Source organism: Leptosomus discolor, chromosome 1 (genome assembly GCF_034619465.1).
Source record: "Leptosomus discolor isolate bLepDis1 chromosome 1, bLepDis1.hap2, whole genome shotgun sequence".
Classification (NCBI taxonomy): domain Eukaryota; kingdom Metazoa; phylum Chordata; class Aves; order Leptosomiformes; family Leptosomidae; genus Leptosomus; species Leptosomus discolor.
This window is the reverse complement of record NC_141391.1, coordinates 196,457,165-196,484,660: the sequence shown is the minus strand read 5'-3', so window position 1 is coordinate 196,484,660 and position 27,496 is coordinate 196,457,165. Positions and strand designations below refer to the sequence as shown.

Genomic DNA, 27,496 nt, shown 5'->3' with positions numbered 1-27,496 from the left:
CCTCCTCCTGAAAATGCCTAAATAGACAAAGAAATTGACTCGTGAGTTAGCTTCCTTAGAAGGTAAAATACAATTCCAGTAAAATTCAGCAGAATTACTCCCGTATTTGTTTTTACAGGATTCCTGGTCATCCTACAACCCTTCCACATTAAGCAGATGAGCATATTCCTCAAAGGGTCTACAATGGAGGTCATCAAGGGTATTAAGCAGAAGTTCTCCTCAGTTTTCTTCACTGAAGCATGACATGCTGATGAATTATATCACTGTGGCACGGGTTTAATGGTATCTTGTGCTACCTTAATGGAGGATCAGTGATGCTATTTTTAATGCAATGTGTCACACTATTACAATTTCTTCCATCATTCTGAATACAGCGTAAGGTTAAATAAACTATGATAATGTTATTGCTACATGCTTAACGCAACACTTCCCCGAAAGCTATGAAGGGCAGAGATGGTCTATTGAGAAGTAATCATGGTGAAACAAACAAAACATCACACTCTTCGTGTAATCCAGCATCAATTGCATCATGATTACAGAAGCAATTTTGAAAGAAAAACAGATCAGAAGCGCAAATTGGATGTAATTTTAACTATTGAATAAACAGAACCTCAAAATAGTTTATATCCTGAAGAAAAAAGCAAGATGAAGATTTGTACTGGCAGATTAGTGCAATGTTGCAACAATATCCCAAGTCTAGTCCATAGTGGCAATACCGTCAGACAGGCTATTGTGTACCATGTCCTCTACATACTTAGGTGACCAACACCCAAGACAGAGATAACAGTGGCATCGCTATTTTATTGTGGTCTTTGAAACAACTACTTCAGCTTTATTAATTTTTAATTGCTGCTGTATTATAGTGCAGCCAGAAAGATAGATAACTGCTATTTTATAGAAGTATACTCTACCGTGTTTGTTAATGGAAAAATCAGGAAAAGATACTTCAATCACTGTTCTATTCTACTAATTCCTCTCATTAAGGAGATATGCACCCATCTGAGCAGGGCCCCTTCAAAACTCCATAGCCAAACCCACAGAAGCCATGATAGTAATGATGGAGAAGAGGCAGCTGTCCTGGCACTACTGTACATACCGCTGAAGGTGTGCACAGCACACCGTGGACTGCTGATGTGAACGGGAAAGGACCTTACTGTCTGCCTGTAAACTCATCCTTTGGCAGAAATACGCAAAAAAGAGGCTCTTTGACAGAATGGTGGTGGGTCAAAGGCGGGGCTGAAAATCCTGACGATGAGTGATGCCGCTCTGGTTTAATTTTGGATGGGTGGAGCAGCTAAAGGAGTATCCTGAAATCAGCACAGGGCCTAGAAACCCTGAAAGGCATTGCTGCTATTCCTAATTCACCGAGGGCGAAATTTCTGACAGAAGGGTGTGAGGCTGGGACGGTGGATGGAAATCCTCTTGATGGGCCGTACTGCCATGTCAGCCTCAGTGCGGATGGGTGGAGTAGTCAGCTTCTGCCTCCACGGTGCTCTCGAATCCCTGCAGGATCATTTATTCAGTCTTTGTTCTCTAATGAGTAGATGCCATAATTCACGGTAAAACTTTTCCTTAGTACATAGACCAGATTCTTCTTTCTGTGGCCCAAACTGTTTCCTAAGACTGTAAATTATTCCCTTTCTTCATATATATTGATTTGTAACTTTTACAGATTGTGCTCATGCTCCCCAGTGAGCATTTTTTTCTAGACTGTTTAATCATCAAATGAGCCCATGGAGGGGTTCCAGAGTATTATCTTGAAGGGCACATACCGCATAAAAACTGCCAGGAGTGGAAAGTGCTACCCAACAGACTACTCTGGGAAAAGAAAAATAATCTCAAAATTCTGGACACAGTTAGGAACTTGGCAACTGCATGGACTGTTCTGCTCCCAAACGTACAGTAAAGAATATGCTGGGAGTATGAAAGCCCATGCATGCTACAGAAGTTCCGTGCAAACATTAACTCTTTTAACGTATACTGCAGTGGTTATGAAGCAGTTACTTCAAAGGATTCATCAAGTAAAATGATCAAATGTATTAAAAAGTTCAGACTAAAACGTTAACAGGCACACAGGTTCTCCAGCCTACAGAAAGGTCTGTTTTTTCTGGACAGTCACAATATCCCACACAATATTCTTCCAAACAAACCTAGATATTTTTGGTACTCACCATGTTAATACTACAACATTAAATGGCAATGACTGGCTACTGTTATTAGCAGTTTCTCTTATCCTTGCTTTCGATCTCTTAGCTTTCCTTGAAGGCCACCTGAATGGAGCTATGCTCTGATCTCCCACATTATTAACATTTTAAACCAGATTCTTATGCATCATTTTAACAACTCCCTCCAAACTCTTTTTTCCCCCACGTGTTCTTCATGAACAGCATTTAAAGCCACTACAGTGATCGTCCAAGGCCACCCTGGGACCCTTCTCACATGCAGTTCATGCTTTGATCCCACAAAAACTGTTTTCACACAAATCCCTCCCCCTTTCTCTTTTTCTTAAACTGCTAAGTGCTATTGGGACCAAGTATCTTTATCTCAATGACACTTTCAACACTTCTACTGCTGTTCTTCTTTCACATTACGTGGCAATCTCTGCCTCTGTATCCTGTTCTCTGCTTCCCAGTAAAGCAATTTATTTAGTTGTTAATTAGCTTTTCCTGTTTCACATTAGTACGAGCCCAAAACTTTCAATTGCTTCATGAGTGATAAAAACAGGAAGACCCTACCTCCTCCCCAAAGACACGCATGTGTACCACAGCCATCTTCACACAAGTTCAGAAAAAAAAAAAAAGAGATCTTGGCATCCAAGACCCATAGGCACAGCCCCACGCTCTGCACTCTCCTGCACCTCACAGGGCCATAGTGATGGAGACTGTAACTTCTGGTCCTTAATCTCTCTACTACCTCTGAGCACAAACTCCACTGTGGTCCCAACCTTCCCCACCCAACCTTTCCTACATGGAAACAAAGTGGTGTTTCCCACAGGACATTCTAGTTTGTGGGAACACAGGTTTATAGATGAAGGACAGACAGACAAAAGACAGGCCAAAAGATTTGAAAGATTCCTGAATTCCATTCAGCTACACATCTGCCTTGTCCAAATCTACCCATCTTCTTTGTTTCCACGTGTGAGCTGTGGCCGGGGGGGGGGGGGGGGGGGATATCTGCCAACGAGCCAACGACCCAACTCACATTCTCGTGCTTCATGTGTTTCAGGAGGCGCAGCTCTCGGTAGGCTCGCTTGGCAAAGAGCTCAGACTGAAACGGGCGGTACAGTTTCTTAATGGCCACTTTGGTACCACTTCTTCCATCAACGGCTGAGCTTTAAGGGAGAAGAAAGGGTTTGGCGAGCGAGGACATAAGCGAGACCACAGACCCCGCCACACGGCCCAGCCCTCCACCCACGGCCTGCCCGGTGCTGACGAGGCCTCCCCATGCCCAGGGAGGAGACCACCGCCTCGCCCGCGCCGTCCCGCGTCTGTTTCACTCGTTTAAAAGGCCTCAGGCCCGGTCATGAAACGTAGCCAGTTTTCAAAAGCTTTATAGAGAAACATCTGGGAAGGAACGGGAAAAAGAAGAAAAAGACTAAAAAATCCCCAAAACCCACCACCACCGCAAACCAGGTGTCGCGCCCGAAGGGCCAACACCCCGCCTGTTGGAGACGCTGCCGTTCCGGGGCAGCCGCACCCCGCGGGCCGGGGTCGGGGCCAGGGCCGGGCGCCGCGGGCAGCGCTCCCCGGGCAGGGACCGGGCTCCGCTCGCTCCGCGGACGCGCACCCGCGCGGGGCGGCGGGCAGCACGGCGGGAGGCCCCTCCGGCAAGGGCCGGGCTCCGCCGGCGGCACCGCCCGCCTCCCGGGTCGGGGCCGGCCAGGTGGGCAGCGGGGCCGCCCCCTCCGCCCCCGCGGGGCCCGGCGGCACCGGGCGGGGCCAGGCCGGGCCAGGCACAACAACCGGAAAAAGTTAGCAGGGAACAACGCGGGAGAGGGCCGGGGCGGACAGCGTCCCCCCGGCCCGGGGCAGAGACCGCGGCAGCGCCCCGCCACCGCCCCCCGCCGCCCGCTCCCGGGGCTGCCCTGCCTCGCCTCGCCTCGCCCCGCTCACCAGACGGCCCCGTAGGCGCCGGACCCCACCGGCTGCAGGTCCCGGTAGCGGTCCCGCACTTCCCAGAGGGTCTTGGTGATCTCCTGCCGGTAGAAGCCGTTCTTGGGGGAGGACATGGCGCTGCTACCCCCCGCCGGCACCCACCGACAAAGAGCCGGGGGGGAGCAAGAGCGGCCAGCGCCGCCGAGACGGGCTGCGGCGAGGGGCTGGGCTTGGGCGAGCGGCGCCTCCCGCCCCCGCCCCGCGCACCCCCCGCGGGAGGCCCGCCCGCCCCGCGCCTCCCCCGGCGGGGCCGGGACCGCAACCGCGGCCGCCCGCTCGCCCCGTGCCCGGGCACCTGGGGCTGCGCTCCGCGGAGGGCGGCGAGGCGCGGGGTGTCCCGGCGCGGCAGGTGCGGGGCTGTGGCCGGCCGCGCAGGCCCTTCCCTCGGAGCCGAACGGGGCTCCGGCCCGGCCCGGCCCGGCCCGCTCCTCCTGTGCGGCCGCGCCGTGGCCCTTCGCGGGGGCCGCTTTCGACCCTCCGAGTGACCTTTGCACGCAGGTGTACGGCTGCGGGCTTCCCAGTTCATCCCGGGGTCAGACCCCGAGTTTCAGCAGTATTTCATGTGGTTCAACGGAAACAAGCACACACTGGATTCAGTTGCCCGGAGCAAGTGGCCCCGTGCATGGCTGGCAAGGTCCAAAAGAGTTCAAGCAGCAGCTTGAAGCAATCTCAGCGCTGGAGTACAGAGAAGGGCGACCTTCCCACTGCCACCATAGTGAATAGGCCTGGAGCAGGCAAAGACCTGCTTTAAAAAAAGTTTTATGTGTTCTTTGTGTGAATATAATTAAAATTCTTGTCTTTCGGGGTCTGGTAAAGCCTCTGTTTTGTCTGACTTCACCCCCGAGCAATGGTGCTGAGGTTAGACAAGTCAGACTTGCTGTGACTAGAGTTCAATTTGTGGCTTAGCTCGAAAGGGGCAATCTGGCTGAGTTTTGTTGTTCCTGATGCCTTTTTGGTAATTGCCATGGGCGCAGACCTTTCCATGCCTGGCCACTGAACGTGGGAGAGCAGCCCTGCCCTCCTGCCTCCCCATACTCACGTGCGGGATACAGGAGGAACACATCCTTCCACCCAACAGCCGTGTGTTCCAGCGCCGTTCCCTGCTGACCCGTGACCTCTTCGACTCCCTGGTTTGGGGAGAATGGAAAGCAGCCCCCTGACATTTGGCAGCTAATGTGAGGCTCCTGTCAAGCGTTAGATTAATGATACATGTTTGCTTTTAAAATCCACTGTCCCAGCAGATCATTTTGTCTTAATTCCTGACATCACTTTTATGCCATGTTTGCCATTCACATGGTGGTGGTTGGAGTGAATTGTGGTATGGGCAAGGTGAAGGATAAAGCAGCTTCCACTCAGTTTTGAGCTAGTCCATTAGTTAAATTACTTTTAATGATAAATATATATGTTTCTAATGCAGTAAGGATTAGTTCTGCTTTTGATCCCTCACCTACTTTTTGTTTATCTGGTTGTAGCAGAATGATGCTTTCTTACTGCTTGCTTTTTATCAAGGCAGAAAGATGATTTTCATACAGTAGATGAAAGTACTAACCCAGCACCAAGCCAACGTCACTCTTGTGCAAAAGCTGAGAATATTACAGAGCGACTTTTGTAAGATATTTTAAATACATTGACAATGTTGGCCAATGCTATTTTCCTCATGTTTTTCCTTCATGTAAGTATTTAGGTTACTTTGCTGTAGATGGATGAGGTAGCAGCACAGGTCAAATGCAAGACCACCATTTCCCCGTCAGGCCACACATATAGCAGATGAACTGATGCACTTGCTGAAAAGACTAGGAAAGCAGCACTGTTGTCACAAGGGAAGCTTTGCCTAGTAAAACCATTAAAAGTGTCTACGAAGGGAGAGAGACGAGAGCCTTGGATCCATCTACAGCTGATAGATCTTACAGCAGCGTCACAAACTGCATGAGCCTCAGCACCCTGCTAGGCTCGGCTGGGCACATGGTGGTGTGTTTCTCTGAAGACAATCTGTTGCAATGACACTAATCGGATACTACGGCTGTACCTTATCCCAGGCAATGTGTGCTTGACAGGGTGAACTAAAAAAGGAATGCTATCAGATGTTTCTGCGTTTGCCATATGTTTATTTTAAAGTTTATAGAACAAAAGGGACCTTCTTCAGAAATAATGAATAAAAGATCATAAATGCATTAATGATGCAAAAATTCCACTTTCCTAATGCCCATTCCACAAAGGGAAGCTTAGCAAGGTTGTTACCAGGAAGAAATACTAGTTTTGATACCTTTGGTGGGGTTTTTTTGTTTGTTTGTTTTTTTTTAAAGAGCCAACTTTCAATGTGTTGGAAGGTTGCCATCGGCTGCAGATCACATGAGGTAGATGGGATGTGTACAGTAGTCTTTCTAATTCCTCTGGGGACTGAGAGCTCAATTGACACTCCAGCCTGGACGTGAGGTTTAGGTGCTGGAGCAGAAGCTCTGCAAGAAAGCATGAGAAAGCTAACCATGTTTTCCTGAGAAATTCCACATGTATGGAGTCTGGTGATAGAGTCTGATGGCAACGCTGCTCACAACAAACTCTTACCTAGCAGTGATAGAATGGCACAGCTTAGCTGGTCAGGAGCTGGGCTGCGGGCTGGCTGCTGGGCCTGGGCGAAGGAGGTGCATCTGTGTGAGCAGGGAGAGAGACTGGGACCTTGATCCCCAGTCCAGGAACTGGCAATGTGGATTCAGTCAGGGGAAAGCAGGAGATTGTACAAAGTCCTTGGAAAAATCAAGCATCTTCCCACCTTTCTGTCTGTTTATGTCTTTCACATGATCATTTTATTCTCGGTACACTAATTCACATATGAATAATTAAGTTCTGTAAAACATACCTTAAATGCCAATAAACATAAAATCTTGCTGAATTGTCAAAAGCTGATTCCTGTAATATTATTTTTTTAACCAGCTTTCTACATCGCCACCTTTCAAAAACACACTGTTCTTGTGTACTTAGGTATGTTGCTGTGGAGGAAGTAAGTCCATTTTATTTATTACAACAAGAAATGAAGCTTAAACAAACAAACAGTCTCAGTTTTCATCTGAAAATATTCCCGTGCTAGCGTGTCCCCACCCTTCCCTAGTGGAGCTGCTGCCAACTATTTTGCAACTTCTCTGGTTTTGTCTCTCTGGCCCCTGAGCAGGGTGCTTCGGTTCCAGTTTCTGTGACATGGAGCACCCCTGGGGGCCCCTCCATGCTGCGAGAGCGCTCAGCCATCAGCAGAAAGGAGTAAATATGCACCACCTAAGTGATTTTTTTGTTTTTAATTACTTTTTAAACTGGCCATTTCATTTGTTCAAGAGGTCAAGTCAGAACTTACTAAGTAACTGTTTGCTACCCTGTTGCCCCTGCTTGCTGGAGGGGGGTGGAGGAAGCGAGGCCGGGTGTAGGGGGTAGCAAACAGCTATGTATAAACCAACTGCTTTTAACACTCTCCTCAGAGCCTGCCTGAAGGTCCTTTTCATACCGATTCCTACAATAAACTGTAGGAGTTTAGTTTTTAAACTATCACAGGTCGTTGCATTCTGAGATGCTGTTGTGCACAGAGGAAAATACAGTCCTGTGCAGTAGAGTTTCCCCAACTCCAATACAAAAATCATACGAAAAGAGCATTGATGGAGATCACGACTCGAAAGCATTACTTATTTGTCACTACACAGTTGTGCACATCACCCATTTAAATCACCAAAAACTTGGTGGTACTCTTACCCCATCTTTCCCATCCTCCTTAATTTTGCATTCATTTGTTGCGTTTCCATCCCAACCTAATGAGAGCTGGGCAGGACAGGAGCACAGGGTGTGATTTTTGCACAGAATGAAATGTAACCAGGGTTTATTCCTGATTTGAGCCTTCAGACTCTATTATAAAATGAGTATGAAATAGGAGTATATTATCTTAGTGCTAATCTACAGGATATTATTCTATGAGGAGCAAAATATTGCTCAGTGGAGGCTGCCAGTTATGGCAGATTTAATGTATATCTGTCTGAGGGCTGCCACTGTGATTCAGTATTTCTACTGCGTTCAGTATTGTGATGAAATCGGAACCTGAAAGGACTGGCTAAAACCCCTGTGCTACGGTACACATCTTAATTTGTGATAATAATTGAAGCTGGGGGACTATGCGAGTGCAAAATGAAGCATTTGCTTGCATCCAAGATTGAAGCCTAATTGAACAGTGTCACTCGTTATGTAGAAATTTCCCATCTAACGGATTAAGTGTCAGATTGGTTGGATGATCAGTGTTCGCATAGGAAACTCACGATATATTCCCTCCTAGTAGTGAAAACTTAGACCCTTTTAGGCATATCGGTTCAATATTTTATCTTACAGCAGAAAGAAGGTCAGTGGCAGCTACACTAATGCACTACACTAGTCCCTTAAAAACCTTATGCTTTTTGCCTGGACTTGTAAATTAATGACACTTGGTACTCTCACTTTGGTGAGAGTGCTGATTTTCTAAGGACCAGCTTTACAGAGCTGCGCTACATCTACAAACGCTAGCAGCACGATTCACATGTAAGAGAAACAGGCAGCTGCTTTTAAAGCACACAGAGGTGTTGCTATTAATTCCTTCCTAGGGAGACTGATCTTGCCGAGGCTAAATTCCTTTTGGCTGCTACCAAAGGACATAATTTACCCGATTTACGAAGCAATTCTGTTTTAGCAAGAGCTAAATCTTTACCATTGCTCATCTGTCAGGGATTCTTGGGCCAAGTCAGCAAATTACAGCAAAGGATACTTAAGTAATTTGTGCCTGCAGCTGAATATGGTGCTTTTTGAGCAGATTCATCTTTGACCAGGTCCCGAGAGCTGGGAAGGTGGAGATTTGTTTTCTCATTATGATCCAGGAGCACATGTGATGGGAAGAAAGGAAGGAGGTGGCTTTTGTACTGACTGCTCCCCACCTCTGTCAAAGGTGCTTTTGCTGCCAACATTTTGTCCTTGAAAGGCTTGTCCCCCTCCTGTCCCTAGGGTGAGCCTGCTGTGTCGGATCCTACAGCGTACTGACCCTCCTTCCCTCTTGCATTCATCTTTTGCACCACATCAAAACCATGCCAAGAGCACAAATGGGAATTCTGCAACAATGCTGTCTAATTAATGGCTCTTGGCCTACTGGTGCGTGATAAATTTTTTCATATATCAGTGTTGATTACCTAATTTCCTATTATTCCCCCCCCCCCCCCCCCTATAAATTCCCAAAGTTATTAGTAACCCTGCTGTTTCATTCTTGTGTAGCCACTTTGTATGTTCTGGGAGGAGGGAATTCTGTGTATTATGGCTCGTGATAACCTCTAATACTGTGCTTTTCCTCTAAACCATCCTTGGTTTTTCTTTCCATTATCACATTGTAAATTAGAGATTTCTTTAGTCTTGTCTTTATTTCTGCTGTGGCTGTGGCACATCAATTTCCTGCTGCTGGGCTTCAGTGCTGCTCAGGTAGACAGCTTTAAAAATAAAGATGCAGATTTTGAAAGAAGTGCAGTGTATACTTATGCATGTCAAAAGATTAAGATGTATGCAAAAGACTTCTTTTTCCTTTTGCAAGACCTTTTGCTTCCAGACCTTTTACTAGACTTGGGGTTGCACTTAACACTGATTATAGAGTGAGATAATAAATACTAGAAGTGATTTCAATTCAGTAGGTGGAGGGATAACAAGCTCTTGTGACTGAAAGCTGAAATTAGGTAAGTTCAGATTAGAAGTAAATTGTTAACAACGTCAGTAATTAAACGAGGGCTGAGGGCTGAGAAAGCCCTCAGAGTTGTGTTCTCCCCCAAGTGGAAGCCTGAGCAGCCTCTTCCACTAGCATCGCCCAGCTGTGCTCCTCCGAGCGTCCCTCTGTGCTTCGCAGGGGCTCGGGGGTGATGAGCACCCTACTGTAGCGTGTGGGCTAAAACCTGCGGCGCTTTCCTCAGACGTACATGCAATGTGTAGAGGACCTACAAAAGCACGATTGTAACAATGGGAGTGGCGTCAGGAGATGAAAACCCACAGTTTAAGCAGTACAAGTTTTGCACATAAAATCTGGGCCGTGTAAACAATGCCTTCATTAAAGGCATTTTTAGCAAATAAATTTTTGTAAATAAAATCCTTACTTTTATATTTATTTACTCTTTAATGTTTACTTTTAAGCAATCTGCCTTACAGTTTCACCAAGCCTGACAATGCCCTCACTTCTACATGTTTACCTCCATTCGCCTGTTTGTGTTGGTGGGCAAATGTTTTTTTCCATCTGTGTTCAAACGATAAGCATTGTCAGTGCTAAGCCTTCCACCTCCCTGTCCCGGCGGGGTACCGGCTTTCCAATTACCCTGTCCTGCTGTTGTAAACTGATAAACCCCATTGCAGTCCCACATTGGGTCACCACAAGGGAGTCAGTTACCTGCTCTAGAAAAATACTTTAATTAGTGGCTGTTGAGGTCTAAGAAATCACCTTCATTTTTCAAATCTAGGAAAAAGATGTCTCTCTCCCTACTGTTTTTCTTGACATTAAAATGAGATGATTTATGGGTTTTGATGGTATTTCATTAAAAATAGCTGAGCTGTTGTTACCCATTACTGTCACCTTTGATTAGTTTAAATGTGGCTGTAACCGTATTCTTCCTACATAATTTATCTCTTAGAAAAAACTACGTCTTTGAATGTAAAAGGAAATATTCAGAGGAAGACTCAGAGTTGCCAGAAGAACAAATTCTGGAAGTGACATAAAACTGTCTTTCTACCTCAAGTAGCAGAGCTCTGGCAAGAGCAGACAGTCTGGTCTTTGCCTACCACAACGTTTTATACATCCTTTGAAACATTTGGCGACGGCCACCCTCATAGCCAGGAAACCAGATTAAACAAATGATGGGACAAATCCCACACTAAATTAATTATCATTGGATGAGGGAGGTTCTTGTGAAATCTCTTTACTTCATCCTTGCCCTTCCAGCTGGAATAGAGCTGCAGAACAGGCTAGCAAGCTCATTATCAGATTTCAGAGAAAATAAAGCACTGAGCTACTTCTCTATTAACTGGTAAACAAACAAATGGAAAAAAATATATTTAAGGTATTACTAAGTGATTCTTTTCATTATGCAGTCAGACAAATAATTTAACAATTTACAACCTTTTCACCTATTTCAGTCGGCATGAAATCAGTCATTACATGACCATTAGAGGCCTCATCAGGAAGCCAAAGCAATGATGGCCAGACAACACTTCAGAGGACTCACAAGAAATCCATGCAGGCATTTACTTTCAAATTACTATGCCTTGCAGAAAGTTGAATACAAATGGCTGTATTCTACTGGATGCAAGTACAGGATAACTGGCCAACATTATCAACAACAGTCCACCACTTAGTCCACAAGTTAGGAGCACGTTTTCTAGGTGGAACGCTTATTTCTGCTTCTCAAAGAAGACAAACAATAAAAAAATCAAAGTTCTTGGACTTGATTTTTTTTTCATCTGTTTATTAAGAAAAAAGCTTTTCTTTTTACATAGAAAAGATACAGAGGAAGGTAGATAAATGCAGTAGAATTAATTATCTCATGTAATAGCTGTACAACTGAATCTTAATGACAAAAGTCGCAGAAAACCTAAATATTATAAAAAATCACCTCCAAAATGAGACTCTGACAGAGCGAGAACAAGACATAAAAATGAACAACAGTGAACAACCATGAATCACAAGTATGTGGAAAGACATAGCCAGCACACCACAAGAGGCCTCATGCCAAAGGATATTCCTGTTTCAGTATTAAGCCTTCAATGGGGAAATCAGATAAATTGAATTCTTTAAGAAATCTCAGTATCCGGTGTATCCTGCAATTTATTATTTAATTTTCCAACTTTTCAGAGCTGGAAAGCCTTTAAATTTTTGCTTAGAAAGAAACTCTGATGAGATGGACATTTTGTTTTTCACAAGCAAATTCTTAAATCTTCTTATTTTGTCATGTCTTCCAATAGCAATTTGTAGATTATTTTCCCAAGGATTATGTGAAGGAAAATAAGACAATGAGGAGTATTGAACTCAAAGCTGTGAACTGGACTGAGTACTCTTGCACTGCCACCTGTGACAGCCTTTGCTGAAGCTTGCAGAAGACTATAGAGATCTGTCGCAGTGCCTTCAGGGCACCTTCCTGTAAACTTGGGCAAATTCACCAGCACTCCACAGAGGGCATGCTTAGGAGGTGTACCACCATTGGGAAGTCAAATTGTCTCACAAACAGATTAAAAAAATGTACATGGGGAAAATAATGAGAACAGAGACTTGAATGGCAACAAAAGACAAAGATTTATTTTTACTGACTTTCAACTGGTGTTAAGATCGCTTGAGAGACATCCAGTAAATTTGTAAGACCATCACAGATATGACTACATATGCATATTCTGTCTATCTCACTACCACACCCTCTCTTCATAAAGGCACTAACTATAAATAATATGAAACCAGACAGATAAAATGCCAGAAAAAAAGTGGATTGCCTGTATGGACTTCTATGTTTATGTTTGTATACATTCATGCTTTAAATGTACAATTTTAAAATTAATTTTAAAAGTCACCTTTATTTTGGCAATACAACTGATAAAATGAAACATGCAGAACACACAGCTCGACAGAACTCAGTGCATAATTTTGTCAGAATGAAGCAGTTCTTTATCACCCTTTGTGAGTTGGGAATACATTCATATTACAAGGCAAAAAACCCCCACACCCAAACCAGACAACATCTGGCTTCTGTATAATGCATCTGCTTTTCCACATCTTCTCCAACATCTTTGGATAGTAAAATCTACGTCTGACCACAAGTTAAATTGTATGGTTATATGTAACAGTCTTCATAGTGCAGCAAGGCAAGACACAGCTGCCTGTATTCACTGTTCTATCTCCAGGCTATCCATTTTTAAGTCGGGGGGTTTAAAGCTAATCACTTCTTCATAGGTAAGTTCTGTAGAAAGGGTGTAAGGGAGAGACAAGAATTAGGTGATATTCTCTTCAAAAGAAAAATATTCCAGACAAAACAGTTCCATGGAGGCATGTGACCTGTAGTTTGTATTTCCAGCCTTTTTAGAGTCCAGATTCAAAACCAGACTGTATTCACTAGGAATCTTTCTGTTAACCTCAGATTGCAAATTAGGCTCACAAATACTGTTATTGTACAACATGTCTGTCCCCTTCGCCTAATTACTAAAACACAGAGGCCCTGAAATGGAAACATCAATTATGCTGTCAGATGACCTGCCAAAATGACATAATAAAAGACAAAATGTAAAGGAAAATGGAATCTTTAAAAGCACCCAAACAGGTTTTAAAATGTACACTTTTAACTGCAGAGAACATTCTTTATCATCTCTCAGTCAATTGCCTTCAACATAAATCACTCACAATTCTTTGCTAATGCCTTGGGATCTAGGGTGTTTTTTTTTTTTTTTTTAAGTTTTATTGTTTAATTTTAAGGGCCTCTGAAAAAATTTTCTTTTGTCTTAGAAGCATGTAACAGTTCTATTTCCATCAAGAAGGGCTTAACTAGAAACCCTGCTTTAGGAATAGCCCTTTATCTTTTCATGCTGACAGGCACGTCCTGTTTTCTGCCTTGCACAGTAACGGAATATGCCTGCAGCGGCTATCTCCTATGTATTTTCTCAAGTTAGATATTGTATTTTAAGGACCAAATCCTGTTCACACATAAATGCATGGCTCACAATGCGTTACTTCAGGTTCTGTTTTCCAAACAGTGATGTTTAAATCATATCAAACTTGTGCCCCATTACCTTGTTTATTAAACAAATCTGTCTGAAACAGCTGCTACACTTGCAAGCAAACCTAGCACTCCTCTAAAAAGTATGTAAAAATCTTTGGGCTGAATCTTGCTTACACTTTGGTTGTGTTAAGCTGTAGCATAGTGTACGGTGATCCGTGTGCCAGCTTCAGTGAAGGATTTCTCTGAAAGAAATTCTGTGTGCAGAACCCCTGGGACTCGTTAGGTGACTCTTTCAGTGGTTGAGCTGTGGCTATTAAGTAGCACCTGGTCACAGGCAGCCGGGTCGGAGCTAGAGCAGTCCTGACTGAACTCTGAGGAAGCCAGCATCCTCTCAAATCGGACACCTGGAACCGTCTTAGAAATTATTCCTGCTGGCTGTGCATTGTATGTTTATGAAGCTCCTTACCTGGTTCTCGTGACACCTACTCAGCAGAGAATAAAGCTGTTACGCTGAGATATGTGCAACTGGAGCAACAGCTAAGGAGAGATAGTGCACAGCATTCAACTCTGAATAGCATACTCTTGGCCTCTACAATTTTGAAATATTTTCTAACTGATTAAACATGTCAGGAAGAAATCTATAAAGCTTGGGCTGCAAGCCTCAGCAGTGTGCAATGGAGGCCAAGGAAACTCTTAAGAGCATAAGGTGCAAGACAAAGTGCCTGAAATCTCATTTTACTTTGGCGCTCCATCCCTCTTGGGATCAAGCGCCAGTGATTTTTAATTTGAATAGAAAAAGAGGGGGAATAAGCCACTGATGTCTTGAGAAACTGCATCAATATTTCATCAACAATACAGACATTTTATGCAAATGGTCACCTTTTGTGTTATCTTACTTAGATGTGGCACATACTGTATGTGAAAATAAAAAGTTTATTCTCCAAGATAAAAATATGGCCAGGAGGAAGAGCTGCACATCCTGTGCCAGTTCTGAGATTTATTCCCCGGCTCCCCCGGCCCTGTATAAAGAAGGAATTTGACCTGTAGTTCCAGCAAGGACAGTGATGTAGAAAAATATGACACTGTCCTTCCTAGAGAAGTTACCTCCACATCTGCATTTCAGTTCAGAAAGTGTTAAGCTAAGATTGTTCCTGAAATAATTTCAACAGAGTTTCGTCACAAACAGAAATCAGCTTCATGACTCGGAAATTGTTAAACTTTCCTGTTAAAGACTCAGTCAACTGAAAAAGTAGCAGAAAACAAGTAATCCACTCGTAAATACAGAAGCAAATTGAACATGTCTCTCAGTAAACAAGATGTATGGGCAGTGCTGTATGCTGCCAGGTTTTGCAGAGGACAGCATGTGTAAGGAGTAAGCGATACCAGTCAATCCTCCTTGTTTGTACCGATGCAGCAGGCTTCTAGAAAATGCTTTTCAGGGCTCTAGAAGGCTGCTTTATTGTAGAAAGACCCATGACCCCGCTCCTGTCTTTCTTTGAGATGTATTTGGTGTAGTCAGTCTGCTTGTTTTCCTTGCAATGCCCAGGATAAAACATGGCACAAGTGGAAGGGCATGAGTAAGACATGGGAGGTCAGTATTTTTCATCATAAACCTACCCACTATGCTAATATATTTTTATCCAACCTTTCTGGAGCAGAAGTTATAGACTACACAAACAGAAGAACATTTATTTTATAGAACACATATTTCATCTTAAGCCAAGGAAAGGACTTTATTGATGAACAGGAACGATTAGTTTTCTAGAACATTACTCTCAATTTAAAATGTCTAGTAAGGAATTTTTAGCATACTACGTCCTCATTAGACAATGATGAAATTGGACTGTACTTTTCAGTATACCTGCAACCTAAATGTTTAGCCATGTTACTTCCGTGATACTGTAGTGCAATATGATCATGATGCAAGCATGGAATTAACTAATAAAAAAAGGTTGTTGCGCTATTTCTCAAGAATGAGAAATGGGTTTTGGGGTGTCACTCCAAAGTAAAATCATCAACTCTCATCTCAAACAGGATCAGTAGCATGGTCTACCTATTCATCCCAATGACTTGGCTATCTAAAGAATGATTAACAAAATGCACATCTATGTGGAAAATATTAATTTCTGGTTCTAAAGAAAGCTAGAGCAGAATCCCAGATAGCGTCACTTGCCTTACGACAGTTACTTCAGCTGAGGATCTGGCCTAGAAAACTAAAAGCAAGACAGAATGTGCGGTAACCTGGTAACTAGCATCAGCTTTTAGTTAAGATTAAACCTGCTATAGGGAATCTAGTGAGGAGACGATAGAATGGGGAAAGGGAGCGAAATACAGAGAGGAAACACAACACTTTCCACCTCTCCGCTCCCACAGGCACACACAGGGACTTATCTTGTTTCCCTGAGGTTTAAAGAGTTCAAACTGTTGCGGTTAGAAACAGAGGAAAACTTAAGTAAGGTTTTGTTCTGCTGCATGTATTAACTACTATGTGCAATTCTGTTACCTTTCCATTCATCTATGGTTCGCTCCTTATTCTCTATTGACTCATCGTATAGCTCGGCCTCGGGTTCGTCATCCGGATCGTGATACTGTACAAAGTATGGATGCGCAAGTGCTTCCGAGGCAGTAATTCTTTTATCACTGTCTAATATAAGCATCTTCTCAAGAAGATCTACAGCTAAGGGAAAAAGAGAAATTGGTTCAAAGCCAGGAGGGACCATCTAGAAATAGAAGACAACTGTTAACACACAATCTATTCTCACTCACCTTAAACACAGCTAATATTATTGGCAAACCCACAAAATATAACAACTAAGTTTTGAAGATGTTATATTGTGAGTATGATTTTCAGAGCCGAAGGAAGCTTCTGGTCTGCTTGTGGTATGCACAAAGGTTCACTATAGTTTATTTGATATCTGATTCACCTCTTCAGATATCCAAGGTTTTCTTTCTGAAAAGATCTCTGTGTGCTTAGAAGTTAAATATTCTGTGTGGTGCCTCATGTGCTTAGCTTGGTTCTGATCAGTGCAAACCAAGTAACTTAAAAATGTGAATATGAGATTACACCTTTTAATTAGCTGCACCAACGAAACCACCAGATGAAAACCACAAAGCATAAAGGACCCAGCATAAAGAAAATATGTTTGAAGTTGACAGTTGCAGAATATTAGAAATGAGAGCGATCTGTGAGGCTGAAATTGGTTTTATATGGAAAGTTTATCATAACTATTTAAAATATTGTATAAAAATTATTTTTAGTGCTTTCATATTAGCATTGTCATTAATTTGCCTTTATGGTATTAATATGTAGCATGCTTTCACATGCCTCATGCAAATAAATCCCATCTTTTATATGACAGTGTTCACAGCTATTTGAATTTGTAAAAATTAAATTGTCTTTTAATACGCAGAAAGAATTCAAACCATTTTAACTCATAATACTTCCCTATATACAGTGTTTTATTGTGCACTTGATGGAACTGGGCAGGCACTGTAGGAAGATGACTCCAGTGACTCAAACGTCTCCTTTGCCATGTCACGTGAAATGGTTCACAGAAACATCTCTCTTGCACAGGCAGAACCAATTGCTCAGACATAAAAATAATTGTACAGGATCAGACCAAAGGTCTGCCTAGCCTGGCATCCTGTGTCCAACAATGGCCAATACATTCCTAGGAAATAATAGTCAAAAGGGTCATTCAAACAGCTATACTTCCTGGTATATTCTTCTGCTTGCCAGCAATTTACAGCTCATGGCCTTCCTGAGCCAGAAGTGATGTCTCTAGTCCAGACCCCGTGACATTTTTATTTATTCCTGCTATATATAGCTGGCTTTTGCTTTTCATCCACAGACCATTTTCCTTTAGGAGGTTCCTGTAATCTCCACCAGAAACAAAAGACACAAGCTTCATAAAGGGAAAACACTCTCGGGATGAAAGGTTAAGCAATGCTCTTCTTACTGGTCTGGTCATTACCCTGTGGGATCATATGGCAAAGGAAGGCTTGAGTTCCTATGTTAGTGAAAGATTTAATTTTTATCAGTCTGACTTTCTTACCTAATGGATTGGCACCACGAAATACTGCTTTCAAATCCTGTTGAGGCATATGTGGAAGAGATTCAATGTATTTTCTTGCCTAGGAAAAAATCAATATACATACCACGTGCAGAGAGGTTAAATTTTGCCCAACACTAACCATATCAACCCTAAAGAAACCAGACGTAGTATTTTTTATGTTTCTTATATATGGGAAACCTTTACATAAAACCATAATGTATGACTTTGTTTTCAAACAGTCGCTCCTGTGTATTGCACAACAAGCAAGAGAGTTTTAAACAGGTATATTTTCCTCTAAGGGTTATGTGTTAGCACTTATGTTTTTACCTACGCTTACTTGTTCATTGCAAAATATCCCCAGAGAACACATGCATGTAACGTTCAACCAGAAATTGCAACCTAAATCATCTTTCAGTTACCCTCAGCGAAGTGATAACATCCAGTCTCTGTCCTTCCCTCCTCTCTCTTCTCTGTCAAACAGTAGCTTCTCTAACCGAAGAACAAATCCTGGTACTCCCAGGCTGCAGATCTTCAGATGTTAAACAGAATTTATAGCTTGTCTTGTCACCACAGCTGTGAAAGGCTCATCCAAACTCAGCTAGGAAAAGCCTACCCGTGTATCAGACCCACAAATGTCAGCGTGGAGCCTGACATTACATAAGCTATGAATTTCTGGACTGAGGTAAATAGGTCGGCAAGAGAAGAGGTTGAAATCTGGTCCTAAGGGCTGAGATCAGACAGAACAGGGTATTCTGAAGTGGAACAGTTGAAGAGGCAGCAAATGGCTGTCCCCAAATCTGTAAATAACCCAGCTGGTCTTGAACAAACCTTAATCCTTTTAAAACATGTTTGTGTTACAGGGATGTTTCCCTGCACACTTAGCAATCCTGTTAGGAGAAGACTATCTGCAGGAGGCTAACTAAGCATCCTTGGCCTACTGAAGACAGCAAAGGAAATAAAGTTGCTCATACCAAGCAGCTCCATGGCTTCAAGTGAGATATTGGATTGAGAATTGTGGAACTATCTTCTGGAATATTATGAAGCGACTATAAAATACACTGAGGTATCATCTGTGCAATCCTACAACCACACTGTTCTCTTTGCCATCATCTTAATTTCTGCAGCTATGATGCGCTGATATAAAGGTATTTTAAATCAGTACATAGCAGTCTCTTTTCAAACTGTATTCTAATTTAATGAGGCAGATCTATATATTTTTTCTGCTTTTTGTACGACATAAGCATATTCTATCAAAATTCTAGCGACATTTCAGAGACTGATTAAAAGAAGCAAGCCTTCATGTGTTATGTCCCCAACCTCTTAAAACTACATGAGCATTTTTCCTTTTTATTATGGGGGCTGACAGCAAGGCTAAAAGGATGATTTTTTTTTCTTAGCAGCTGTAGCCAGTCATGCAGAGAACAATGTTTAAAGCCTAGTCAAACACAGGCTTCACTGCACCTATTTTATACCCCTAAAGTTCATAAAGGCAGTGAACACCTGTTAGAAGGTCAGGGTGTGCAGCTCCTATCAAAGTTAAGTCTTCCAGGGCACTGGTTTATACATATGTATGAACAGCAGAGCAAAAGAGAGCTGTCACACATTCTACAATGGAAGCTATGGACTAGGGCAGAAACAGGAGGTGAATTATCTTATGACAAACATCTGTGGATTTGTGGATTATTTGTTTCTGCACAGACATCAATTAATATCACTAATCCAAACATGACTAAGCGAGATACGTCAAAATTATCTCCAGGCTTGCCCAGAAGTCCTTTGAAAACACCACAGACCTATGAAAGTATACTTACCAACCTGTCCCCTCTGCTTATATATTCCCCATAGAAACCCAACCAACAGAATCCAGACATTTAATTTATTCTGAAAATAATGAAATGCAATCACCATTTAAACCCATATTAACATGAAAGACTGACAAAACAGCTCAGTAACTTGTGCTACAACATCCCATGAGGTTGACCTTTTAGTTTCCAGTTCTTTTATCCTCTACTTGTAACTGAAGATAGGCTTGGCAGTTCAGAAAATATCTGACCTTGGTGCTGGAGGAATGGAAAAAATTGTCTGGGACTGCAAGCTGCATTAAGAAATATCTAAACAATAAAGCCAAACTAAAAGGTAAAGAAGAACTAGAACGAAGGAATAGAATACACACTGCCTTGCAAGAGGAAGTACCTCCAAGCAAGGTACATATCTCCTTTGACGTTGCTCCTCTAACCAGGCAGCAGCAACCCAGAGGTGACCTAGCAGTTCTCCTACTCATTAACTTGGTTTTTGTGTTCTCCTTATGCTCTAAAGGTATAGTTAGCCCCAGCAAAACAATTTTGGGATTCTTGTATCTCACTGAGGTATGGTCTGAAACACAAGAAATTGAAGACAAAAGCAGATACTATCTCCAGTAAATATTTCAGGTGCTTAATCTCAATTAAAAAGCTCACAAGCTGCCTAGTTGTGAGTAAATCACACATTTGTATACACTACTCTGTATGTGTTAATGCAAAAAAGGTAGGATCTTAACAACACATAAAGGCTATACAAGGACCTACACTTAGGACAGCACAGTCTGAGATTTGCTGGTTGATTCATTCAGTCCCCGGCACAAGGATGGATCATCCTCCTCCTGCCCCGGCCGTTCCCAGGTGCTGGGTACCCACAAACTCTGGGACTGTGCGTTGGCCTGCGCTGATGAGGTTTCCTTACACTTGGACCTTCCAGAAATCCAGTGTTGCTCTGGCTCTCCTACTGCTCCTGCTTAACCCACTAGTGTATGCATTAGTAAGTTCAAAGAAAACCTATCCATATATACCCAAGCTGAAAAATAGCCATTAGTATTAGTCTGAGGTGTATACAGAAAAGGTTTAAGAAAACAGCTTCAGCTCAGGAGGTATCTGTGTGCTGTTGTTTATCTGAATTTTTACACTGTGCCCATCATCTGCCTTTATCAATCACTACCACATCTCATTCTTCAGCTGGATATTCACAGTTATTGCTTAAATTGAATCCTTTAAGTGTAGCTTTAGCAGAGAAACAAAGTGGAAATTGTTCATTTACTAGATTACTATTTTAAAGAAGTTGTATGGAGAGCTAAACATCACAGTTAACTACAGATATTATCATGAAAGTGGACCTCACACAAACATTCAGAGAGATGAATAAATACAAATTTCAAATTAGGGATCCAAATAAGAGCATTCGTGCAGAACACACATTATTTGATTCTGATACCTCTGTTTAGATCCCTTATAACAAAGGAAAGCATAAAAATTACAGAGACATGAGATTTAACAACAACAATATAACGCTCTGAGCTGAGCATCAGTTTGGATTTATTATAAGTATAGCAGCCAATAAAAGATCTTCAGGACCAATTGCAAAACTCCTTTCAAAAATCAAGTACATGAGAACAAGTATCAAAATTAATCCACTTGACAGTCAAGGCATTTGGATACCTCTAAAAAGAGTATTTTTTGAATGGTGGCATTCTAGCAGCAAAAAAAAGGAAATAATTCTGAAGTGTTTGCTCATTTCCAAATCAGAGTATCTGTGTAACACAACCAGTGGCATACAATTCAGTTAAAGAAAAGAAAAGAACGATAGAAAGTCAGTTAACCGAATTAAGCTGTGAACTCACATGTTCTGATGATATCTTCTTCAGAAGTTCAGAACTGGGTGTGCCCACAACTTCCATTATTCTCTTCAGTTGATCGATATCTGCATTATTTCAGGGAAATAAACAGCGCACCGTCCTTCTGGGTTTAAACAATTAATGAGCTTTCGTGCAGACAGTCAAGATGTTTAAAACTATTCAGCAAGACAATTCCACCGTAGTCCACGGAAGGGTACGAATTCATACCTACTTAAGCCTAGTCCTGGAGTATCAAATTCTGTTGTACTACATGAAACAGTCAGGTGTGCCTGTACGTGCAAGATACTGCTTCCCTGTCCTAGTTCCCAATTTAACATATTTTTAAGCTTAATTTTAATAGCATATTTATGTTTCAGTGATCTGAAGGATTTCTTAAAACAGTCTAATACAATACAGCACATTGGGCTAGATTACTAATCTGAGGGCCGGTAAGTGGAAAATTCTCACTTGGCAGCTTTAAAAAAAAAAATAAATCTGGTTTATATCAGTCTTAAGAGTAAAAACTTTGAAAATGTTCATTTTTCGCTGTCATATATGACCTGTAAAGCACCTTATGTTTTCCCTAGAGACTCAAGGTTATTTTACAGCTTTATTTAAATTGATGTAATCATATTATTGTAGACGATATTTTATAACAGCCAAAAATATCTTACTTCCTGAAAACTAGATATATTGATTTTTGCAGATATCACATATCTTGTCATCAAACAGTCTGAAGCACAGTCACCATCCAGATGATGAACATCTGGACAATGCCTGTGGTTACAATAGAGACTAATGATGCTGAGCACAATAGAAAGGTCAGCAGGGAGACTTGGTCTCAGCTCTTTTAACAGTTTTTCAGGCAATTCTAACGTTATGGGGTTTTGCACCTGGCAATGGCTGAGTTTTAGCTCAAGTGTTTGCTTTTTGAGGAGTTTCAGAGTAGCGAGAAATGTCAATATTCACTACAGAATAACGTGCCTTTGTTTCTCATATTAAAAGCTTTCCTCCTCTGATGCAGTTGTTTCCTCATTCCTCATTATGTGTTTTTCTTCAATTTTCTTTTATTATTTTACTGCTCTCCTCAGCAACGGCTTTTTTTTTTTTTTCTCTTGCCAGTGCAGGAAACATGAATGGAAATCCCTGATGCTCCCACAGGGACCTCAGCACAGCACTGAAGAAAAGAGAGGGTTTTGTTGCTCCTGTGACATTTCTGGAACTGCTGGCTTTTTTTCTTTTTTTTAATAACAGGATACAATATGCCTACTAATTCACTTATTATTTAAAAGTTAATTTGTTTGCATTTTAGGAACTTACAGCCAAAAAGCAGTTCTATTTTTTAAAACTATATTAGCTGATCAAAATATTGCCTTTACTCAGCTTCAGTTTTAACGTATGTTATTTCAGTAAGATACACAGATGGAAGAAATCTTCGCTGTTGCAACTAGGTTATTATTAAGTACAGATATACAACAAAGAAGAAATGTAACTTACTGTTGTTTAGGAACATCTGTTACTGTTTTTTTTCTACCAGTGGGCCTCATATTCAGCTGTCATATACATTAAACTGAAAGATTAGCAAAAATTGTTTACTGTTTTAGAAGTTTGTTACTTCAAAAACATTTCCATAGAAACACTCAAGTCATTAGAAAAAAAGGGGAAGAATTAGAGAGTATTTTTATAGCTTCAGTTTATGTTTTACATTAAGGATACAATCATTTCCTGGAAATAGGGCCTTCCCTTTCAATAGCTCTGCCATGATGCATCCAACTGACCAGATGTCAACTGCCAAAAAATGGAGAGAGAAATGTGCACAATGAATTGAAGAGATTCTTAAACAGAGTTGCCTCTTGATTTAAAACAATCGCTATACCCAGCTGTAGCAAAATCCAGGTCTTCACAGTTTACCTGTCTGATTGTAGTGCATCCAGTTTAACATAATTTCTGGAGCTCTGTACCATCTTGTTGCAACATATCCAGTCATTTCATCATCAGTTTGTCGAGCTAAACCAAAGTCTAAAATCTATAGAATAAAAATAAAATAAAAAATATTTTAACAAATCCCTTTTTGCTTTTGTGACAGGTACCGATTTTCCCCACTACTCACTTCTGAGTTTATCCATAGTCCCTCACTATCGGTGAAATAAATCAGCAACACGCTGTGGAGGAGCTCATCTGCTCTCCCTGCTGTATCCCGGCAGCCTACAGGTCTGCATGAAGATGCTTCTGCTGCGATGAGCCTGGCCCTTTCTCCTCTAAGGCAAACTCTACATTTTGCCTCAAATTCAATTTTCCACTGACATTCATTTGCTAAAAATAAGCACTGTTGCTATAAAAAATGAAACACTATCAACTGGGGATGTTTGTGTAAAATGCCAACGGCAAGTGCCACCGGCCATTTAAACATTTTAAGACCACACGAGCTGATCACAGATCTGCAGAATTTCTATTGTGTCCCTCTCATGTCTATCCAAGCATTGACCCAAATCACACATCATTCCAAGGCCACTGAGAAAGAAACATATATCCTGTGTAACAAGGCAGATTTAAATCACATATCTATTTTCCGTAGAAGTCCCCCACCAAGAAAACAATGGAGCACTGTTTAGGTACACAAATTACTCATAGGCTTGATAGCAAAATGTTCCCCTCCATCTGCTCTCCACTGCTAAGTTTACACTGATGGGAAGTTATTTCAATTAAATTTTTCCCGCTCAATTCTTTGCTTTCTATTTTTTGATTAGTGTGTATCTAACTAATTACGGAGCTAAAAGGTATCCCTAACTCTAAGAGCCTGTTGTGCAAGGGTATGCTGGGAGCCTCTGTGATGTTTGTTAAGTCAGTCATCTGAGCTAGTTGGCATCTCTTCAAATAGAAGTGCGAATTAAGATCAGTAGCAACCTCCTGTGATGAGATCCAGGATTATTTATTAAGCTGATGGCTAATCCTTTTCATTGGGAGTAAGAAAATTTTAAGAGTATCATTCAAAATTCCTCAATTATAATCCAATTTAAAGATACAAAAAGCCTAAAGAAAAATATTAAGATAAAACTAACACATTAACACTTTACTTCTAATACACTTTAAAAGCACTACTTACTTCTTAAACAAGAAAAATAAAAGCATGAGGCAAAGAAGGCATGAATACTGGCATGAAACTTGAACACTAATGCCCTTATTTTTATCTGGTTTTCAACAATCTTTCTCTTTAATAGCTGATCCCTTCTATCAAATGTATGCACACACACGTTTTCCTTCTTTTTGCTTCTATTTCATTTTTGCTTGTACCTGGAAACATGCACTAGTTTGTTCTATTAGAAAATAATTTGGTATCAGAGGAAGCAAAGCTATAAATATAAACAAAATGAAGAGCAGTGTAACAAATGCTAAGCAGGGAGGTGTACAGATGCCGTAACAATAGCAAAAAAAGATTAAAAGTCTCCTTTACTTACAGTACAAAAATACAGCACACATTTTAGAGTGCATTATCAGACACAGATGACCCATAACATTTCACAGATGCTGAACATACATGCATGAAGACATTAAAGGGATAATCATGAAACTTGCTGAGCATCTGCAAGTATCACTAAACCAAACAGGAACTACAGTTGCTCACCACAGATCTGGATTAGTGCGAGAACCTAACTGCACTGCTCTTATTCACTATTGTGATTTTTTTGCTGATCTTGTAGCATTTGGAATCTTTTCTTAAATCCCTCGCAGCTGGAATAAAGTGAGTCTCAGTCACAGGGAGAAATATGCTTCTGGCTGTCATGGAGAAATGCTACACTTCTCATTCTTAGGCTTAAAGGCTTAGAAAGCTAGAAAACACTTTTCCTTCTCCAGAGTCTCATGCTTATTATGTAATATTGTATCACACAGACACACAAAAATATGTATTTATATAGATGTATACATTAAAATAGCCTTTCAGAAGTGTGGATTAAAGGGTACTTCTTGGTGGATTTTTGTTTTTGTGTGTGGTTTTTTTTTGTTTGTTTGTTTTGGGTTTTTTTTGTTTGTTTGCTTTTTTGTTTGTTTGGTTGTTTTTTTTATTGCCTGTAACTGGTAACATAACTGGTAATACTGGCATCTTTTTTCATATCATTATTTAATTTAGCTTGTATATTCTATAGATATAAAACAGAGTTGTTACAAGTCTTGATCTAACCACAGCAGGTGCAGATACATATTACAGGTCAAACTTCCAAGATAACTCGTTAAGTACTCACTCATGGGCCAAATTATTAGCCTATGCACCATCTGCAAGAAACCAGGGATGAACATTTTGCAAAGATACTTGCGTTTATACTAAATTAACATTTGGGAGAAAACACATGTTCACGGAAATGGGTTTTCTATGCCAGGGGAGCAACAGTAGCAAACAGCTGAAATTAATGGAATCAGAAATAAAAATGGGAGCCAATGTTTTCTCAGAAAACTGTCATCTAGAGAGCTTTTTCAAGATTCTTCATTACAACAGCATGATACCTACCCTCAATTCACAGTCTTCATTTACGGCTAGGTTACTGGGCTTCAGGTCCTGTTGCAGAACAGAGAGAGTTTGTCAAGCACAATTTTAACCTTTTATAACTATGTTTTAGTAACACATTTGATGCACGGAGAGACACACTTCATTCATTGTTATTATTGCAATGAGTGAACTCACCCGGTGGATGATTCCAGCTGAGTGAATATACTGTGAAACAAAACAAAACAAAAAAGGTAAAATTTGAAGTTAGAGGTGAAGGAATGTATAAATCACTTGTCTTACCTTTTCGCTTCTGAGACAGTTTTATATACAGAAAAGACTTACGTCACAGTATGTTTTCAGATCAAATGGAGGTATGACGAACTTCAAAACCTCCTTGTTTTGTCTTATCCAGAGCTGCATATTTCAAGAAAGGTAACCCTGAAGACTAGACTCTACCATAAAAGATATCACTTGCAGTGATTCTCCTGTTGAAAGTTTCTTACAGTCTTATCTGGATGTCCATGTTGATCAGCTAGAGGCTCAGTGAAGTCAGTGGCCTAGGGAGCAGTATGGTTGTCTCCTAGATGATGTAAGTCACCTTCCCATACTGTGAATGCTGATGTGGGTGAGAGATACTTGCACCCCGGGACAGGTTAGTGACCAAAACACCCACCTAAGCCACAGCATTACTTCAGGTACACTTTCAAAGCAGGGACCTAAAGCAGTATTTCAGTGGCTATTTACTGCCTCTGCTATTTTACATAAAACATTAAAACTCAAAGATTGGGAAAAGCTTACCCTGTAATTGCCTATTGTTCACTTGTTAGGATTGACAGCAAATTTATCTATGATCTTACTGACCAGGATCAGCAAGACCTTGAAAACCTTCTCTTCTGTTCTCTAAAGGTGAATTCACCTTCCTTACATGCAAATACCTGTGTAGCAACTGGGAAAACCCAAAGAAAAGACAAGGGCATTCTTCTTGTTTCAGACCTGTGCATTGTTTATCAGAAGGGCAGGGCCACCCCTGAGCACTCCTCACAACAGCTGTGAGTGGCTGAATGAAGAGGAAACCAAACCACCGCTTGCGATAGAAGGGGCTGTGTCCCTGCTCTGCTGAGACAATGACAACAGCTCCTCTTGGTGCCACCAAGATGTCCTCTACCAGCCAGCTCAGGAGCCTGAGAAACCATTCAGCTCCACGCTAACGCTTCGTCTGCTCCGACGGCTTCTGCAGGGTGCGAAGCCTGTGCTCCATACTGCTCAATGTAGCTACCAGTGAGCCCAAAGCTTACTCAGGTATGTGAATACACATTGTAATGACTCCAGCATAGATGTAAGCAAGGAATTATACATGATCAGATGTTCTTCGACTAATGAGACATGAGAATTTCAATTCCGGAAGAGATGAGCCGCAATCAACCCCTCCCTTTCAAAACAGAGCCAGAAATGCA

At 41.6% G+C, this 27,496-nt stretch overlaps 2 protein-coding genes across 4 annotated transcripts in view; both read right to left on the bottom strand.

Annotated features, from left to right (window-relative positions):
• MAPK12 (mitogen-activated protein kinase 12) overlaps positions 1–4,228 on the bottom strand; it is a 37,626-nt gene extending 33,398 nt beyond the window's left edge. For both annotated transcript variants that reach the window (XM_086473567.1, XM_086473574.1), the window contains exons 1-2: positions 4,113–4,228; positions 3,202–3,331 (exon numbers count right to left, since the gene is read on the bottom strand). In XM_086473567.1, coding sequence (XP_086329693.1) covers positions 3,202–3,331; positions 4,113–4,228 — 246 coding nt within the window. The remainder of the gene's footprint in view (positions 1–3,201; positions 3,332–4,112) is intronic.
• An 8,809-nt stretch (positions 4,229–13,037) lies between these two features.
• The window catches only part of MAPK11 (mitogen-activated protein kinase 11), a 34,153-nt gene continuing 19,694 nt past the window's right edge, over positions 13,038–27,496 (bottom strand). For both annotated transcript variants that reach the window (XM_086473556.1, XM_086473551.1), the window contains 8 exons: positions 26,238–26,267; positions 26,064–26,111; positions 23,474–23,588; positions 23,279–23,350; positions 21,569–21,648; positions 17,920–17,998; positions 16,368–16,541; positions 13,038–13,111 (listed from right to left, as the gene is read on the bottom strand). In XM_086473556.1, coding sequence (XP_086329682.1) covers positions 13,038–13,111; positions 16,368–16,541; positions 17,920–17,998; positions 21,569–21,648; positions 23,279–23,350; positions 23,474–23,588; positions 26,064–26,111; positions 26,238–26,267 — 672 coding nt within the window. The remainder of the gene's footprint in view (positions 13,112–16,367; positions 16,542–17,919; positions 17,999–21,568; positions 21,649–23,278; positions 23,351–23,473; positions 23,589–26,063; positions 26,112–26,237; positions 26,268–27,496) is intronic.